At 49.6% G+C, this 18,461-nt stretch overlaps 1 protein-coding gene across 1 annotated transcript in view; it reads right to left on the bottom strand.

Annotated features, from left to right (window-relative positions):
• Window positions 1–16,833: 16,833 nt before the first annotated feature.
• Window positions 16,834–18,461, bottom strand: part of LOC119966672 (protein FAM83H-like) — a 105,487-nt gene continuing 103,859 nt past the window's right edge. The window contains 2 exon segments of the mRNA XM_038798731.1: window positions 16,834–18,077; window positions 18,080–18,461. Coding sequence (XP_038654659.1) covers window positions 17,764–18,077; window positions 18,080–18,461 — 696 coding nt within the window. The 3' untranslated portion in view covers window positions 16,834–17,763.

Here is an 18,461-nt window from a genome sequence, read left to right as displayed (position 1 = left end):
TAGAAACTTTTACTCTCTGTTTTTATATTCTGAGCAAGTTTACTCTCATAATCTATCTTACTGTTCTTTATAGCTTTATTAGTATCTTTCTGTTGCCCCCTAAAGATTTTCCAGTCCTCTCGTCTCCCACTAATCTTTGCCACTTTGTATGCTTTTTCCTTCAATTTGATACTCTCCATTATTTCCTTAGATATCCACGGTCAATTTTCCCTCTTTCTACCGTCCTTCCTTTTTGTTGGTATAAACCTTTGCTGAGCACTATGAAAAATCGCTTGGTAGGTTCTCCACTGTTCCTCAACTGTTTCACCATTAAGTCTTTGCTCCCAGTCTACCTTAGCTAGTTCTTCTCTCATCCCATTGTAATCTCCTTTCTTTAAGCACAAAACACTAGTATTTGATTTTACTTTCTCACCCTCCATCTGTATTTTAAATTCCACCATTTCGTGATCGCTCCTTCCGAGAGGATCCCTAACTATGAGATCATGAATCAATCCTGTCTCATTACACAGGACAAGATCTAGGACCGCTTGTTCCCTCGTAGGTTCCATTACATACTGTTCTAGGAAACTATCGCGGATACAGAACTGGATCGGTTACAGAATGCAAAGGATAGCAGTAAAAGGGTGTTTTTCTGAATGGGAGGTTGTGACGAGTGGTGTTCCACAGTGATCGGTGCTTGGGCCTCTGTTGTTTGTAGTATACAGAAACGATTTGGAGAAAATGTAGCTGGTCTAATTAGTAAGTTCGCGGATGACACCAAGGCTGGTGGAGTGGCAGATGGTGTTGAGGATTGTCAGAGGATACAGCAGAATATAGAAAGGTTGGAGAAATGGCAAATGGTATTTCATCCAGACATATTTGAGGTAAAGAATTTTGGTAGGTCTAACATAGAGGGGAAATATACTGTAAATGGCAAAACTCTTTGGAATATAGAAAGAGAGATCTGGGCGTGCAGATCCACAGATCTTTGAAGGTGGCAACACAAGTGGGCAAGTCAGTCAAGAAAGCATACGGAATGCTTGCCTTCATTGGATGGGGCATCGAGTATAAAAACTGGCAAATCATGCTACAGTTGTGCAGAACCTTGGTAAGGCCACACTTGGAATATTGCGCACAATTCTGGTCGCCACACTACCAGTAGGATGTGAAGGCTTTGGAGAGTGTGCAGAGGAGGTTTACCAGGATGTTGCCTGGTCTAGTGGGTGTTAGCTATGTGGAGAGACTGAATAGACTCTTACTGTTTTCATTAGAAAGACGGAGGTTGAGGGGTGACCTGATAGAGGTCGATAAGATTATGAGGGGCACGGATAGAGTGGATGGGATGGCACTCTTTCCCAAGGTGGAGGGGCCAGTCACCAGGGGGCATAGGTTTAAGGTCTGTGGGGCAAAGTTTAGAGGAGATGCGCGAGGCAGGTTTTTACACAGAGGGTGGTGAGTGCCTGGAACGCGTTGCCAGGGGAGGTTGTGGAAGCAGATACATCAACGCCGTTCAAAAGGCATCTTGACAAACACATGGATAGGATGGGTATAGAGGGATACGGCACAAGGAAGTGCTGAGGGCTTTGGCCAAGGTTGGTATCATGACCGGTACAGGCTTGGAGGGCAGAAGGGCCTGTTCCTGTGCTGTATTGTTATTTGTTCTTTGACAGTGACCCAGAGCCGGGATCGAACCCGGGTCCTCGTTGCCGTGAGGCAGCAGTGCTAACCACTGCACCAACATGTCGCCCTTAACCAAGCTTATTTAACACAATAACGTTAACCCTTTAATTAGCCAAAATCATTCACAAAATGGCCCCAGGATTCATTATACTACCCATGCCGATGGACACAGTCGTGCCGCAGGTCCGATTCTTTGAGTCTTGCGTTCCTTGGGGTCTTCATTGCGAATGTGGTCTCGCTGACTGCTTCCTTCCGTCTCTGGTCATTGTCCAAATTGTCAAGGTCACCTGAACACTGAGCCTTCGCTCGAGGCTGTCCTGGACATCTACCTTTAACCCTCTCCCTTCGTGCCTTTCTAGAAACTTCTCTGGCCGTTGGCCAATGAGGTCTTGGAAGGCGGTCAAGCACACTCTTGGTGATGACTGCTTGGTGGGACACCAGGACCCGCCCCTCGGTAGTCCCAAAAGACGTGTTTGATAGGTAATTTGGACATTCTGAATTCTCCCTCCGTGCACCCAAACATAGAACATAGAACACAGAACGATACAGCGCAGTACAGGCCCTTCAGCCCACGATGTTGCACCGACATGGGAAGTCAAAAACTAAAGGCCATCTAACCTCCACTATGCCATTATCATCCATATGCTTATCCAATGAACTTTTAAATGCCCTCAATGTTGGTGAATTCACTACTGTTGCAGGTAGGGCATTCCACGGCCTCACCACTCTTTGCGTAAAAAACCTACCTCTGACGTCTGTCCTATATCTATTACCCCTCAATTTAAGGCTATGTCCCCTCATGCTAGCCACCTCCATCCGCGGGAGAAGGCTCTCACTGTCCACCCTATCTAACCCTCTGATCATTTTGTATGCCTCTATTAAGTCACCTCTTAACCTTCTTCTCTCTAACGAGAACAACCTCAAGTCCATCAGCCTTTCCTCATAAGATTTTCCCTCCATACCAGGCAACATCCTGGTAAATCTCCTCTGCACCCGTTCCAAAGCTTCCACGTCCTTCCTATAATGAGTAATTTGGACAATACTCCAAATGCGGCCGTACCAGAGTTTTGTACAGCTGCAACATGACCTCATGGCTCCGGAACTCAATCCCTCTACCAATAAAGGCCAACACACCATAGGCCTTCTTCACAACCCTATCAACCTGGGTGGCAACTTTCAGGGATCTATGTACATGGACACCGAGATCCCTCTACTCATCCACACTGCCAAGAATTTTACCATTAGCCAAATATTCCGCATTCCTGTTTTTCTTTCCAAAGTGAATCACCTCACACTTCTCTACATTAAACTCCATTTGCCACCTCTCAGCCCAGCTCTGCAGCTTATCTATGTCCCTCTGTAACCTGCAACATCCTTCCACACTGTCTACAACTCCACCGACTTTAGTGTCGTCTGCAAATTTACTCACCCAACCTTCTGTGCCCTCCTCTAGGTCATTTATAAAAATGACAAACAGCAATGGCCCCAGAACAGATCCTTGTGGTACGCCACTCGTAACTGAACTCCATTCTGAACATTTGCCATCAACCACCACCCTCTGTCTTCTTTCAACTAGCCAATTTCTGATCCACATCTCTAAATCACCCTCAATCCCCAGCCTCCGTATTTTCTGCAATAGCCGACCGTGGGGAACCTTATCAAACGCTTTACTGAAATCCAAAAACACCACATCAACTGCTCTACCCTTGTCTACCTGTTCAGTCACCTTCTCAAAGAACTCGATCAGGTTTGTGAGGCATGACCTACCCTTCACAAAACCATTCTGACTATATCTAATCATATTATTCCTATCTAGATGATTATAAATCGTATCTCTTATAATCCTCTCCAAGACTTTACCCACAACAGATGTGAGGCTCACCGGTCTATAGTTACCGGGGTTATCTCTACTCCCCTTCTTGAACAAAGGGACCACATTTGCTACCCTCCAGTCCTCTGGCACTATTCCTGTAGCCAATGATGACATAAAAATCAAAGCCAAAGGCTCAGCAATCTCTTCCCTGGCTTCCCAGAGAATCCTAGGATAAATCCCATCAGGCCCCGGGAACTTATCTATTTTCACCTTGTCCAGAATTGCCAACACTTCTTCCCTACGCACCTCAATGCCATCTATTCTAATAGCCTGGGTCTCAGCATTCTCCTCCACAACATTATCTTTTTCCTGAGTGAATACTGACGAAAAGTATTCATTTAGTATCTCGCTTATCTCCTCAGCCTCCACACACAACTTCCCACCACTGTCCTTGACTGGCCCTACTCTTACCCTAGTCATTCTTTTATTCCTGACATACCTATAGAAAGCTTTTGGGTTTTCCTTGATCCTACCTGCCAAAGACTTCTCATGTCCCCTCCTTGCTCGTCTTAGAACATAGAACATAGAACATAGAACGATACAGCGCAGTACAGGCCCTTCGGCCCTCGATGTTGCACCGACATGGAAAAAATCTGAAGGCCATCTAACCTACACTATGCCATTATCATCCATATGCTTATCCAATAAACTTTTAAATGCCCTCAATGTTGGCGAGTTCACTACTGTTGCAGGTAGGGCATTCCACGGCCTCACCACTCTTTGCGTAAAAAACCCACCTCTGACCTCTGTCCTATATCTATTACCCCTCAATTTAAGGCTATGTCCCCTCGTGCTAGCCACCTCCATCCGCGGGAGAAGGCTCTCGCTGTCCACCCTATCTAACCCTATCTAGCTCTCTCTTTAGATCCTTCCTCGCTTCCTTGTAACTATCAAGCGCCCCCTCTGAAACTTCACGCCTCATCTTCACATAGGCCTCCTTCTTCCTCTTAACAAGAGATTCCACTTCTTTGGTAAACCACGGTTCCCTTGCTCTACCCCTTCCTCCCTGCCTGACTGGTACGTACTTATCAAGAACACGCAATAGCTGTTCCTTGAACAAGCTCCACATATCCAGTGTGCCCAACCCTTGCAGCCTACTTCTCCAACCTACACATCCTAAGTCATGTCTAATGGCATCATAATTGCCCTTCCCCCAGCTATAACTCTTGCCCTGCGGGGTATACTTATCCCTTTCCATCACTAACATAAAGGTCACCGAATTGTGGTCACTGTTTCCAAAGTGCTCACCTACCTCCAGATCTAACACCTGGCCTGGTTCATTACCCAAAACCAAATCCAATGTGGCCTCGCCTCTTGTTGGCCTGTCAACATATTGTGTCAGGAAACCCTCCTGCACACATTGTACAAAGAACGACCCATCTAATGTACTCGAACTATATATTTTCCAGTCAATATTTCGAAAGTTAAAGTCTCCCATAACAACTACCCTGTTACTTTCGCTCTTTTCCAGAATCATCTTCGCCATCCTTTCCTCTACATCCCTAGAACTATTATGTGGCCTATAGAAAACTCCCAACAGGGTGACCTCTCCTTTCCTGTTTCTAACCTCAGCCCATACTACCTCGGAAGAAGAGTCTCCATCTAGCATCCATTCCACCACCGTAATACTGTCCTTGACTAGCAGCGCCACACCTCCCCCTCTTTTGCCCCCTTCTCTGAGCTTACTAAAACACCTAAACCCCGGAACCTGCAACAACCATTCCTGTCCCTGCTCTATCCATGTCTCTGAAATGGCCACAACATCGAAGTTCCAGGTACCAACCCATGCTGCCAGTTCCCCTACCTTATTTCGTATACTCCTGGCATTGAAGTAGACACACTTCAAACTACCTACCTGAACACTGGCACCCTCCTGCGAAGTCAAATCTGTGCTCCTGAACTCTATACTCTCAATCTCCCGTACCCCAAAACTACAATCCAGGTTCCGATGCCCCTGCTTAATTAGTTTAAACCCCCCCAAAGAGCACTAACAAATCTCCCCCCCCCAGGATATTGGTGCCCCTCAGGTTCAGATGTAGACCATCCTGTCTATAGAGGTCCCACCTTCCCCAGAAAGAGCCTCAGTTATCCAGAAATGTGAATCCCTCCCGCCTGCACCATCCCTGTAGCCACGTGTTTAATTGCTCTCTTTCCCTATTCCTCGTCTCACTATCACGTGGCACGGGCAACAACCCAGAGATAACAACTCTCTTTGTTCTCGCTCTGAGCTTCCATCCTAGCTCCCTAAAGGCCTGCCTGACATCCTTGTCCCCTTTCCTACCTATGTCGTTAGTGTCAATGTGGACTACGACTTGGGGCTGCTCCCCCTCCCCCTTAAGGACCTGGAAAACACGATCCGAGACATCACGTACCCTTGCACCTGGGAGGCAACATACCAAACGTGAGTCTCTCTCGCTTCCACAAAATCTCCTATCTGTGCCCCTGACTATTGAGTCCCCAATTACTAATGTTCTACTCCTTTCCCCCCTTCCCTTCTGAGCAACAGGGACAGACTCCGTGCCAGAGGCCCGTACCCCATGGCTTATCCCTGGTAAGTCCCCCCCCCACAAGTATCCAAAACGGTATACTTGTTACTCAGGGGAACGACCGCAGGGGGTCCCTGCACTGACTGCTTCTTCCCAATCCCTCTTACAGTTACCCATCTATCTCCAGTCTTTGGTGTAACTACTTCCCTGAAGCTCGTATCTATGATCCCCTCTGCCTCCCAAATGATCCGAAGTTCATCCAGCTCAAGCTCCAGGTCCCTAACACGGTTTTTGAGGAGCTGGAGTTGGGTGCACTTCCCACAGATGAAATCAGCAGGGACACTGACGGCGTCCCTCACCTCAAACATTCTGCAGGAGGAGCATTGTACTGCCTTCCCTGACATCACCTTTAGATTTTAAAAAAACAAGAAAAATAAAAGAAAAAGAAAGGAAGAGCTTACCTGATATTCCCTCAAACCCTGCCCCCGCTGAAAGGTAAGCAAATTTAAAGGCACTCACTCACCTTCACAAGCCCCTGCTCCCGCTTCCCAACAACCGTGTTTTTTTTTTTGGTTAGAGGAGGAGGTAGGGTGGGAAACACTGACGAAGTGTTTTGGGGTTTAACTGTCACTTGACAACAGCCCCTCCACAAACCACCTTCAAATTAGGCTGACCGCACTGCACGTATGCAAATTTCCCCAGAACAGCTGATCAGTAGCTCTGCTCTGCTGCCCTCTGCTGGATGCTTGCCTTCACTCAAACTCCTCGGGTCTTCTTCGCAGGTACACCTTCAAATTAGGCTGACCGCACTGCACGTATGCAAATTTCCCCAGAACAGCTGATCAGTAGCTCTGCTCTGCTTCCCTCTGCTGGATGCTTGCCTTCACTCAAACTCCTCGGGTCTTCTTCGCAGGTACACCTTCAAATTAGGCTGACCGCACTGCACGTATGCCAATTTTCCCAGAACAGCTGATCAGTAGCTCTGCTCTGCTGCCCTCTGCTGGATCTGCTGCCCTCTGTGACGGAATGTGGTGACTGGGGGATTTTCATTTCAGTAACTTAATTGCAGTGTTAATATAAGCCTACTTGTGACAATAAAGATTATTATCTCTGTTGGTGTTGTTCCATATAAGGTAATGGCAGGAACCTGTTTCCATAGAAGGTTCTCGAGGTGCCAGACAGTTCAGCTCGATCTGGGCAACCCAAAACAAATCGATGCGTACGAATGGATTTAATTATCTCCCAATGGGTGATCAACATGCCCTGGACGTATTCAGGCAGTTTGTCTCTGCTTAATGTGTTTTAGGTTTTTGGTCAAGTTCAAATTCCCATCAGCCTGTCTGGAGTTGAGTGCAGTTTGATTTAATTTGTCAATTTGAGTGTCCAATTTTATTGGGCCTAAAATCAGGCTGTTCCAAATTACCACAGTGGATCGTCAGTGCTAAATAGCCCCATAGTGTGTCCAAAAGGTTGGATGGGGTTAGGGGGATGGGGGTGTCGGCCTGGGTGAGGTTAGGGGGATGGGGTGTTGGCCTGGGTGGGGTTAAGGGGTTGGGGTGCAGGCCTGGGTGGGGTTAGGGGGATGGGGGTGTAGGACTGGGTGGGATTAGGGGGATGGGGGCGTAGGCCTGGGTGGGGTTAGGGGATGGGGGTGTCGGCCTGGGTGTGGTTTGGGGGATGGGGGAATAGACCTGGGTGGGGTTAGGGGGATGGGGTGTAGGCCTGGGTGGGGTTAGGGGGATGGGGTGTAGGACTGGGTGGGGTTAGGGGGATGGGGGCGTAGGCCTGGGTGGGGTTAGGGGGTTGGGGTGCAGGCCTGGGTGGGGTTAGGGGATGGGGGCGTAGGACTGGGTGGGATTAGGGGGATGGGGGCGTAGGCCTGGGTGGGATTAGGGGGGTGGGGGTGTCGGCCTGGGTGGGGTTAGGGGGATGGGGGTGTCGGCCTGGGTGGGGTTAGGGGGATGGGGGTGTCGGCCTGGGTGAGGTTAGGGGGATGGGGTGTTGGCCTGGGTGGGGTTAAGGGGTTGGGGTGTAGGCCTGGGTGGGGTTAAGGGGTTGGGGGTGTCGGCCTGGGTGGGGTTAGGGGATGGAGTGTCGGTCTGGGTGGGGTTAGGGGGATGGGGTGTAGGCCTGGGTGGAGTTAGGGGATGGGGTGTAGGCCTGGGTGGGGTTAGGGGATGGGGTGTAGGCCTGGGTGGGGTTAGGGGATGGGGTGTAGGTCTGGGTGGGGTTAGGGGGATGGGGTGTAGGCCTGAGTGGGGTTTGGGGGATGGGGGGTAGGCCTGGGTGGGGTTAGCGGGATGGCGGTGTTGGCCTGGGTGGGGTTAAGGGGATGGGGTGTAGGCCTGGGTGGGGTTAGGGGGATGGGGTGTAGGCCTGGGTGGGGTTAAGGGGTTGGGGGTGTCGGCCTGGGTGGGGTAGGGGGATGGAGTGTAGGTCTGGGTGGGTTAGGGGGATGGGGTGTAGGGTTGAGTGGGGTTTGGGGGGTAGGCCTGGGTGGGGTTAGCGGGATGGCGGTGTTGGCCTGGGTGGGGTTAGGGGGATGGGGTGTAGGCCTGGGTGGGGTTAGGGGGATGGGGTGTAGGCCTGGGTGGGGTTAAGGGGTTGGGGGTGTCGGCCTGGGTGGGGTTAGGGGATGGAGTGTAGGTCTGGGTGGGGTTAGGGGGATGGGGTGTATGCCTGGGTGGAGTTAGGGGATGGGATGTAGGCCTGAGTGGGGTTTGGGGGATGGGGGGTAGGCCTTGGTGGGGTGAGGGGGATGGGGCATAGGCGTGGGTGGGATTAGGGGGATGGGTGTCGGCCTGGGTGGGGTTAGCGGGATGGCGGTGTTGGCCTGTGTGGGGTTAGGGGGATGGGGTGTAGGCCTGGGTGGGGTTAGGGGGATGGGGTGAAGGTCTGGGTGGGGTTAGGGGTGTCAGCCTGGGTGGGGTTAGGGGAATGGGGGTATCAGCCTGGGTGGGGTTTAGGGGGATGGGGTGCCAGCCTGGGTGGGGTTGGGTGTCGGCCTGAGTGGGGTTAGTGGGATGGGGTGTCGGCCTGGGTTGGGTTAGGGGGATGGGGTGTAGGTCTGGGTGGGGTTAGGGGAATGGGGTTGTAGGCCTGGGTGGGGTTAGGGGAATGGGGTGTCAGCCTGGGTGGGGTTAGGGTGTCGGCCTGGTGGGGTTGGCGGGATGGGGTGCCCGGCGTGGGTTGGGTTAGGGGATGGGGGGTGTAGGTCTGGATGGGGTTAGGGGGATGGGTGTAGCCTGGGTGGGGTTAAGGATGGGGTGTAGGTCCTGGGTGGGGTTAGGGGGATGGTGGTGACGGCCTGGGTAGGAGTTAGGGCGATGGGGGTTAGGCCTGGGTGGGGTTGGGAGGATGGGGGTGTAGGCCTGGGTGGGGTTAGGGCGATGGGGTGTAGGCCTGGGTGGGGTTAGGGGGATGGGGTGCAGGGCTGGTGGGGTTAGCGGGATTGGTGTCGGCCTGGGTTGTGTTAGGGGAATGGGGCGTAGGTCTGGATGGGTTATGGGGATGGGGTGTAGGTCTGGATGGGGTTAGGGGGATGGGGGTAAGTCTGGGTGGGGTTAGGGGGATAGGGGTGTAGGCCTGAGTGGGGTTAGGGGGGATGGGGTATAGGCCTGAGGTGGGGTTAAGGGGATGGGTGTAGGTCTGGGTGTGGGTTAGGGGATGTGGTGTAGGCCTGAGTGGTGTTAGGGGGATGGGGTGTAGGCCTGAGTGGGGGTCAGAGGGAGGGGGGTGTAAGCCTGGGTGGGTCAGAGGGATGGGGTGTAAGCCTGGGTGGGGTCAGAGGGATGGGGGTATCAGCCTGGGTGGGATTAGGGGTGTGGGGTGTAAACCTGGGTGGGGTTAGGGGGATGGGGGTGCGGCCTGGGTGGGTTAGGGGTGTCAGCCTGGGTGGGGTTAGGGTATCAGCCTGGGTGGGGTTAGGGGGATGGGGGTGTAGGCCTGGGTGGGGTTAGGGGGATGGGGTGTAGGCCTGAGTGGGGTTAAGGGGATGGGGTGTAGGTCTCGGTGGGGTTAGGGGTGTCAGCCTGGGAGGGATTAGGGGTGTGGGTTGTAAGCCTGGGTGGGGTTAGGGGGATGGGGCTGAATGTCTGGGTGGGGTTAGGGGGCTGGGGGTGTAGGCCTGAGTGGGGTCAGAGGGATGGGGGTTTAAGCCTGGGTGGGGTCAGAGGGATGGGGGTATCAGCCTGGGGGGGATTAGGGGTGTGGGGTGTAAGCCTGGGTGGGGTTAGGGGGATGGGGTGTCGGCCTGGGTGGGGTTAGGGGTGTCAGCCTGGGTGGGGTTAGGGGTATCAGCCTGGGTGGTGTTAGGGGGATGGGGGTGAATGTGTGGGTGGGGTTAGGGGGCTGGGGGTATCAGCCTGGGTGGGGTTAGGGGGATGGGGTGTCAGCCTGGGTGGGGTTAGGGGTTTCAGCCTGGGTGAGGTTAGGGGATGGGGTATCAGCCTGGGTGGGGTTAGGGGATGGGGTGTCAGCCTGGGTGGGATTAGGGGTGTGGGGTGCAAGCCTGGGTGGGGTTAGGGGATGGGGGTGTCGGCCTGGGTGGGGTTAGGGGGATGGGGTGCAAGCCTGGGTGGGGTTAGGGGGATGGGGTGTCGGCCTGGGTGGGGTTAGAGGGTTGGATTGTAGGCCTGGGTGGGGTTAGGGGATGGGGTGTCAGCCTGGGTGGGATTAGGGGTGTGGGGTGCAAGCCTGGGTGGGGTTAGGGGGATGGGGTGTCGGCCTGGGTGGGGTTAGGGGGTTGGATTGTAGGCCTGGGTTGGGTTAGGGGATGGGGTGTCAGCCTGGGTGGGGTTAGGGGATGGGGGTATCAGCCTGGGTGGGGTAGGGGATGGGGGTGTCAGCCTGGTGGGATTAGGGGTGTGGGGTGCAAGCCTGGGTGGGGTTAGGGGGATGGGGGGTGTCGGCCCTGGGTGGGGGTTAGGGGGTTGGATTGGTAGGCCTGGTGGGGTTTAGGGGGATGGGATGTAGGCCTGGGTGGGGTTAGGGGTGTCAGCCTGGGTGGGGTTAGTGGGGTGGGGGTGTCAGCCTGGGTGTTGTTATGGGGGTGGGGGTGTAGGCATGGCTGGGGTGCTGCTTCACAGGGTCGGTGCAGATTGGATGAGGCGAATTCGGCACTGTGGGATCTATGAATCAGCATTGCAATTTGTTCCATTGTAAATCAGTAGTTGTTTGCTGTTTTCTCCTGCTCTTTTCTTCCTGGCTTTTATTTCCTGGATCCCCCGCCCTGTCCTCTCCATATTCTGCAGTCCTCTCATTGTCCTTTATAGTCCACATACTGTGGAATCATACATTCCAGGCTGTGGATGTTCCAGCTTCCAATCTCAAACCCACTGTTTCCCCTGCGTTCCCCTCCCTTTCTCCCTGCTGTTACCTGTTGTCTCCTTTCCGGTTTTATCCCTGACTCGGAGTTCTGCTTACCCTTTCACCCTTTCTCTCTCTCAGCTCTTCCTCTCTATCCTCCCACCTGCCTTCCAATTCCTTTTTGTTTGCTGCTCTCTTCCGGTTGGCACTTTGTCTCATTCTGATAAAAGGTCAGCAACCTGAAAGGATTATTACTCTGTTTTTTCTCTCCACAGCTTTTATCTCCACAGCTGTGACCTGACCCGCTGAGTTCATCCGGCATCTGCAGCGTTCTGTTTTTCCAATTCTTCCATTTCCATAAAATAAACAGCGGAATTCTCCGTCAGAGGGATCTCCACCTCGTCTGCAATATACCATGCCCCGGGTTTCCCGATAGCGCGAGGTGGCCACATTGGGGAAACCCCATTGGCCGGCTGTGGGAACCGAGAATCCCGCTGCCGGCGGGGGTGGGGCCGTGCCGGAAAACGTGGCTGGCGGGTCGGAGATTCCTGCCCTAAATCTTTTATTCTTGAAGGAGCTGCAGTGATGTTGGGGTTTCCCAGCCATGGATCGTGGGTTTTTTGGTTACTTTTCTGGTTGTGAATATTCACTATCACCAGTTTCCTGCAGGCATGAAGTAATTAATCTTCCACATTTTTTATTTGGGTAACTCGGAGAAATATTTCTCTCCTTGCCAATAAAGGGCTGGTTTAGCATAGTGGGCTAGACAGCTGCCTTATAATGCAGAAAAAGGCCAGCAGCTCGGGTTCCATTCCCCTACTGGCCTCACTGAGCAGGCGCCGGAATGTGGCGACTAGGGGCTTTTCACAGTAAGCCGACTTGTGACAATAAGCGATTATTATTACTTATTATTATATCCATTTATATTCTCAAAGCAAAATCAATAGTTCTTATCTCTATGATTTTCATTTGTTTGCTGTGATTCTCAGCTCACTGTTCCTCTGGCCTCCTGTGCATGACCCCTCTCCTTCGTTCTGTTATCTTTAGCACAGTCTCCATCTCTTTCTGCATGCATTGCTCTCTGGAATTCCCGCTCTAAACACCAGACCTGCCACCTCGCTTATCTGCCATTGGTACTCAAGTTTGGTTATTTTTGCTTTTATATGAAGCCCACGGGATAATCTGCTACAATAAGGTGCAATGTAAATGTAAATTTCGCGCACAAAAAATCAGCTGTTTTATACAAATAAATCACAAAGATGTGAGAATTGGCTCAGTGTAAAACCAGATAGTGTTTATTTAGTTTGTGTTGTGCAGAAATACAGGAGAATGTGATTTATTACACATTGTACTGTGAGTAAATATAGAATACCCTGAATTAATCAATACATTTCAGAAAAATATATGGTACTTTTGTTCCAGTAATATTTATATGTTTGCTAAAGTTTCCTCACTGTTTTACTTCTCTTACTCCATGTTTAGGGTTAGGGAAGCCCCACCCCCCACCTGGATAGTCCATCTATTGCAGATTTGGCAAGCAACTTTAGAGGGGGTTGGTTCCCTTCAAAAGGACACGTTTTGTGTAAATTAAATGGAGAAAAAGATCATTTTAAAAATAGTAGCTCTGCTATTTCCTCATTATCCCCAAGCAGGTCACCGCTGATCGCGCCTTTAACATAGCTCTGTCACCATCACATCTTTATACCTGTTAAAGATTGTGGGTAAATGCTGCTGCCTTGCATTCCTAGTCCCATCACCATTGTCTATTCTTAGACAGGGAGGAGGCATCTCCACTGGCATTTACTCATAATTCTGTGCAGAGAAAACCAATGTCAGTGCAGCAACTTGGGCACAACGACTAGTAAGAACTGGTCTGGGAGAACACCAGTGTATCCGAATGGACTTTGGCTTTGTTCCAGTGTCCTCCATGGCTAGTTAGCTGGTTTGGATCCAGGCAGGAAGAGTGACAATTGGCGATGAATGGAATGACGCACTTGGCAATGGTGGAGACATACCCTGAACGAGCCAGAAAACTGGAACTAAGTAAATGTGATCAGGAAATGATCTTCCCACAGAAATCGGGTTAAGAATCAGAATTTACAGTGCAGGAGGCCATTCAACCCATCGAGTCTGCACCGGCCCTTGGAAAGAGCCTACTTAAGCCTACACCTCCACCCTATTGCCTAGAGGCGGCATGGTAGCAAACTTGTTGGCACTATTGCTCACAGCGTCAGGGACCTCGGTTTGCTTCCCGGCACGTTCTCTCCGTGTCTGCATGGGTTTCCTCCGGGTGCTCCGGTTTCCTCTCACAAGTCCTGAAAGCCGTGTTTGTCAGGTGAATTGGACATTCTGAATTCTCCGTCCATGTACCCGAATAGACACCGGAGTGTGGCTACTAATAAAGATTATTATTCCCGGAACCCAACCTAACCTTTTGGACTTTAAGGGGCAATTTAGAATGGCCTATACACCTAACCTACACACCTTTGGACTTGTGGGAGAAACCGGAGCACCCGAGGGAAACCCACACAGACACGGGTAGAAAGTGCAACTGCACACAGGCAGTGACCCAGCGGGGAATCGAACCCAGTCCCTGACGATGTGAGGCAGCAGTGCGAACCACTGTGCCATCGTGCTGTCCATAAAAAATCTTGTCCAGTGGACATAGAATGTCGTTAACATTGAAAGTAATAAACTCTACAGACAATTCACTTTTAGGTGTAAATATACACACAAAATATAAAATCATTTTAATTTAAACATTTCCCTGTTGCTTTCAGTTAGAAAGCACAAATTAAAAACAAAGCAAAACACCCTTGCCTTGAGCCCGAGACAATCAGGATGTCCAGGAAAATGGGTAAACTTAGTGTTTTGGGCTGCTGTCCACAGTGATTTCACAACAAAGGCTGATGTTACAGCATTCATTTCATACATATATACAAATTAGGAGCAGAGTACGCCACTCACCCCTCGAGCCTGCTCTGCATTTCAATAAAAACATGACTGATTTGATTGTAAGCTCAACTTCAGCTTTCCATCTACCCCCAATAATCGTTCACCCTCTTCCTTATCAAGAATCTATCTGCATAATTTCTCCAGCAATACGACCAGTTTTTGGAAAGTGGACTACTTCTTCCCCTGGCCTCGGTCTGTTTCCAGCTTGTTGAAGGACTTGTCCAGGAGAATGGGGGACTTTGCATTTCAGGTGCTCAGTATTAGTGTCAAACCTTCTCTGGACTGGTACAGCACGGGGTTAGATATAGAGTAAAGCTCCCTCTACACTGTCCCCATCAAACACTCCCAGGACAGGTACAGCACGGGGTTAGATACAGAGTAAAGCTCCCTCTACACTGTCCCCATCAAACACTCCCAGGACAGGCACAGCACGGGGTTAGATACAGAGTAAATCCCCTCTACACTGTCCCCATCAAACACTCCCAGGACAGGTACAGCACGGGGTTAGATACAGAGTAAAGCTCCCTCTACACTGTCCCCATCAAACACTCCCAGGACAGGTACAGCACGGGGTTAGATACAGAGTAAAGCTCCCTCTACACTGTCCCCATCAAACACTCCCAGGACAGGTACAGCACGGGGTTAGATACAGAGTAAAGCTCCCTCTACACTGTCCCCATCAAACACTCCCAGGACAGGTACAGCACGGGGTTAGATAGAGTAAAGCTCCCTCTACACTGTCCCCATCAAACACTCCCAGGACAGGTACAGCACGGGGTTAGATATGGTGTGGGAAATATTATAGACACAGTTAGGAGTAAACCAGATAACCATACAAGGGAAAAAAATAGATGAAACCGTGTAAATATGTAAAAATATTTAAATTTTGCTTATCAGACAGTGTGTGCAGCCAGGACAAATTAAAGATACAATAGTTAGCCTCTGCATTCTGCCACTCAGAGAAGAATCTCTCAGCGTTGTCACTCTAATCTCACTTGTTGGAAAGTACAAGTGCATGAAGGCTGAGCATGGCTGAGATATCACACAGTCTCAACCAGTGCTGACAAATAAGGCTTTCGTGAAGGATGAAAACATGGCCAGTATTTGTGAAGTCATATCTTAAACATGAGCCTCTGATCCTCAGGACGGGAAATGGAAAGTTAAGATGTATCTTACAACAGATTTTAAAAATCGACTTGAATGCTGGTCAGTCTGGAATTAGTTGCTGAAACTATTGGCTTTTTGTATAGTAAACTGGGCACAAATTGTCAAGCCATCTGTACAGTAGACAGCTGTGAGGCTGCATTCAATATGCTTGACTACTTGTAAAATGTATCTGCTGCTAATGTTTATGCTTAAAACACTAATAAATTTAACCCTCCCCCCCATTGTGAAAATAATTCCACATTATAAGTGCAAGTTTGTATATGGCTAGCCACAGCTTTGACATTGCTGGCACCTTGGTAAAATTAGCACTTCACTTCTTCCCTTGAAATTTACAAACATTAATTTGGAGAACGTGAGCATTGCTGGCTAGATCAGCATTTAGGTTCGGTGGTTTGGCCATTCTCAAATTTGCTGATGACACCACCGTAGTGGGTCGGATTTCAAACAATGACGAGACAGAGTACGGGAATGAGATAGAGAATCTGGTGAACTGGTGTGACGACGATAATCTCTCCCTCAATGTCAACAAAACGAAGGAGATTGTCATTGACTTCAGGAAGCATAGAGAACATGCCCCTGTCTAAATCAATGGGAACGAAGTTGGAAGGGTCGAGAGCTTCAAGTTTTTAGGTGTCCAGATTACCAACAACCTGTCTTGGTCTCCGCCGCGCCACCCCCCCCATGCTGACACTATAGTTAAGAATGCCCACCAACGACTACTTTCTCAGAAGACTAAGGAAATTTGGCATGTCAGCTACGACTCTCACCAACTTCTACAGATGCACCAGAGAAAGCATTCTTTCTGGTTGTATCACAGCTTGGTATGGAGCCTGCTCTGCCCAAGACCGCAGGAAATTACAAAGGTTGTGAATGTAGCCCAGACCATCACCCAAACAGCCTCCCATCCATTGGACTCTATCTATAATTCCCCGCTGCCTCAGAAAGGCAGGCCAGCATAATTAAGGACCCCACGCACCCCGGACATACTCTCTTCCACCTTCTTCCGTCAGGAAAAAGATACCAAAGTTTGAGGTCACGTACCAACCGACTCAAGAACAGCTTCTGCCCTGCTGCCATCAGACTTTTGAATGGACCTACCTCGTATTAAGTTGACTTTTTTCTCTACATCCCAGTTATAACTGTAACATTACATTCTGCAGTCTCTCTTTCCTTCCCGATGTATGGTATGCATTGTTTGTACAGCATGCAAGAAACAATACTTTTCACTGTATACTAATACATGTGACAATAATAAATCAAGTCAAATCTAATTTGCCCCTTAGTGTCCAAAGGTTAGGTGGGGTTACGGGGCTAGGGCGGGAGCATGGGCCTAGATCAGGTGCTCTTTTGGAGGTTTGGTGCAGGCACGATGGGCTGAATGGCCTCTTATGCACTGTTGGGATTCTGCCTAACCATAATTGTCCTTGAGAAGGTGGTGTCGGGCTGCCTTCTTGAACAGCTGCCGTCAGCATGATGTAGGTAGATTCACTGTGCTGTTAGAGAGCGAATTCCAGGATATTGACCCAGTGCCAGTGAAGGAACGGTGATGTATTTCCAAGTCAGGATGGTGAGTCTAATATATTAAGACAGTTATTCCTGTCTCTCAACTCGATGTTTCTCTTTCCTCCCCTTAAACAGCCCACTTAAAATCCATCTCCTTGACTAAGGTTTTGATCTCCTCCTCCAAATCTTTTCTCGATTCCTGTGCAGCTTCCAATCTTTTCCTTCTCCTTCCATTACAAAGCTATGATAAAGGTTATATGTAGGTGTCATTTACTCCATGTTACTGATTACCCTCTCTCATTTCAATTATTTTTTTAACATTAGAGTACCCAATTCATTTTTTCCAATTAAGGGGCAATTTAGCGTGACCAATCCACCTACCCTGCACATCTTTGGGTTGTGGGGGCGAAACCCACGCAAACACAGGGAGTCATTTCAATTATTGACCTGATAAGATTGCTTATATTCTGCTAGCACCATGAAATGCTATCTCAAATTTGATTGTAAAGTGAAAGGTGCTGTTTCATGTCCAGGTTATATATCTTTCCTCACAATTAGCCTCTTAACTCACTCAGATCTCAAAGATTCTTTCATTGAAATGACTGCAGAGTGCTATATTGCTAGCCTTGCTGTATGCTACTATACTTATCTAAAGTTTGATATTTGAAGCCTCTCTATTTGCTTAGCTGTTACCAAAAGTTTGGAAAAGTGTCCGATATTCTGCACCTTTAAACAAAACTCACCAATATCAGCACCCAGCAGTCCGAGTGCTTGTGCTTTAGCTGCACTTTGTTTGATAAGTTACAGGAAGCATTAATACCTCCTAAATGTCCCAAAAAACTTGGGAATAATTTTGGAAGATTTCTTTTTCTCTCCACCATCTTTGTCCTTGCAATCGAGTGCTACGTCACTTTGTGGCCTTGGAGAAGTGTCCTCTGCTTTCAAAGAGTCATCTTTCTTATAGAAGACTTCGAACCTACTGTATACCCGCTTCTCCTTTCGAAAACTATCCATCCTCTTAATCAGAGGGTCTATGCAATCAGATGATGTTTGTGAATTACCCTTGATTTTAGTCAGGTTTTCAAGCCTTGGCCTGGATATCAAGCTTCTGCTTTTTATCAGAGTCAGTTTTTGTCCGTCTCGGGGATAACCTTCTGCTCTGTTGGGTCTCCAGGACCGTCACTGTCAGTGGTGGGGGGATGCTGTACTTTGGTATTCTCGGCCCGGTTCTTCTGGCTGTTGGCTGAGATTTGTTCCAGGATGACCTTGGTGTCATCTCGAAGGTTGCTGCTATACAGGGCATTGGAAGTAGATGAGGAATACCTGCTCCCCTGGACAGTTTGTGAACCTTTGGTTGCTGTGGTGTTGATTGAAGGCCTGCGTGGTTTCTCTTCTTTCTCAGAGGTGGAAGGTACTTCTTCACTTTGGACAATTTTGTTTGGTTTTTCAGGATTCTTCTCGATCTCTGTGGCTGAAGTCAGGTGTTGCCCTTGCTCTTTATTGCTGGGCGT

Source organism: Scyliorhinus canicula, chromosome 5, assembly GCF_902713615.1.
Source record: "Scyliorhinus canicula chromosome 5, sScyCan1.1, whole genome shotgun sequence".
Lineage (NCBI taxonomy): Eukaryota > Metazoa > Chordata > Chondrichthyes > Carcharhiniformes > Scyliorhinidae > Scyliorhinus > Scyliorhinus canicula.
The sequence above is the reverse complement of the archived record's forward strand: the minus strand, read 5'-3'. Positions and strand labels throughout refer to the sequence as shown.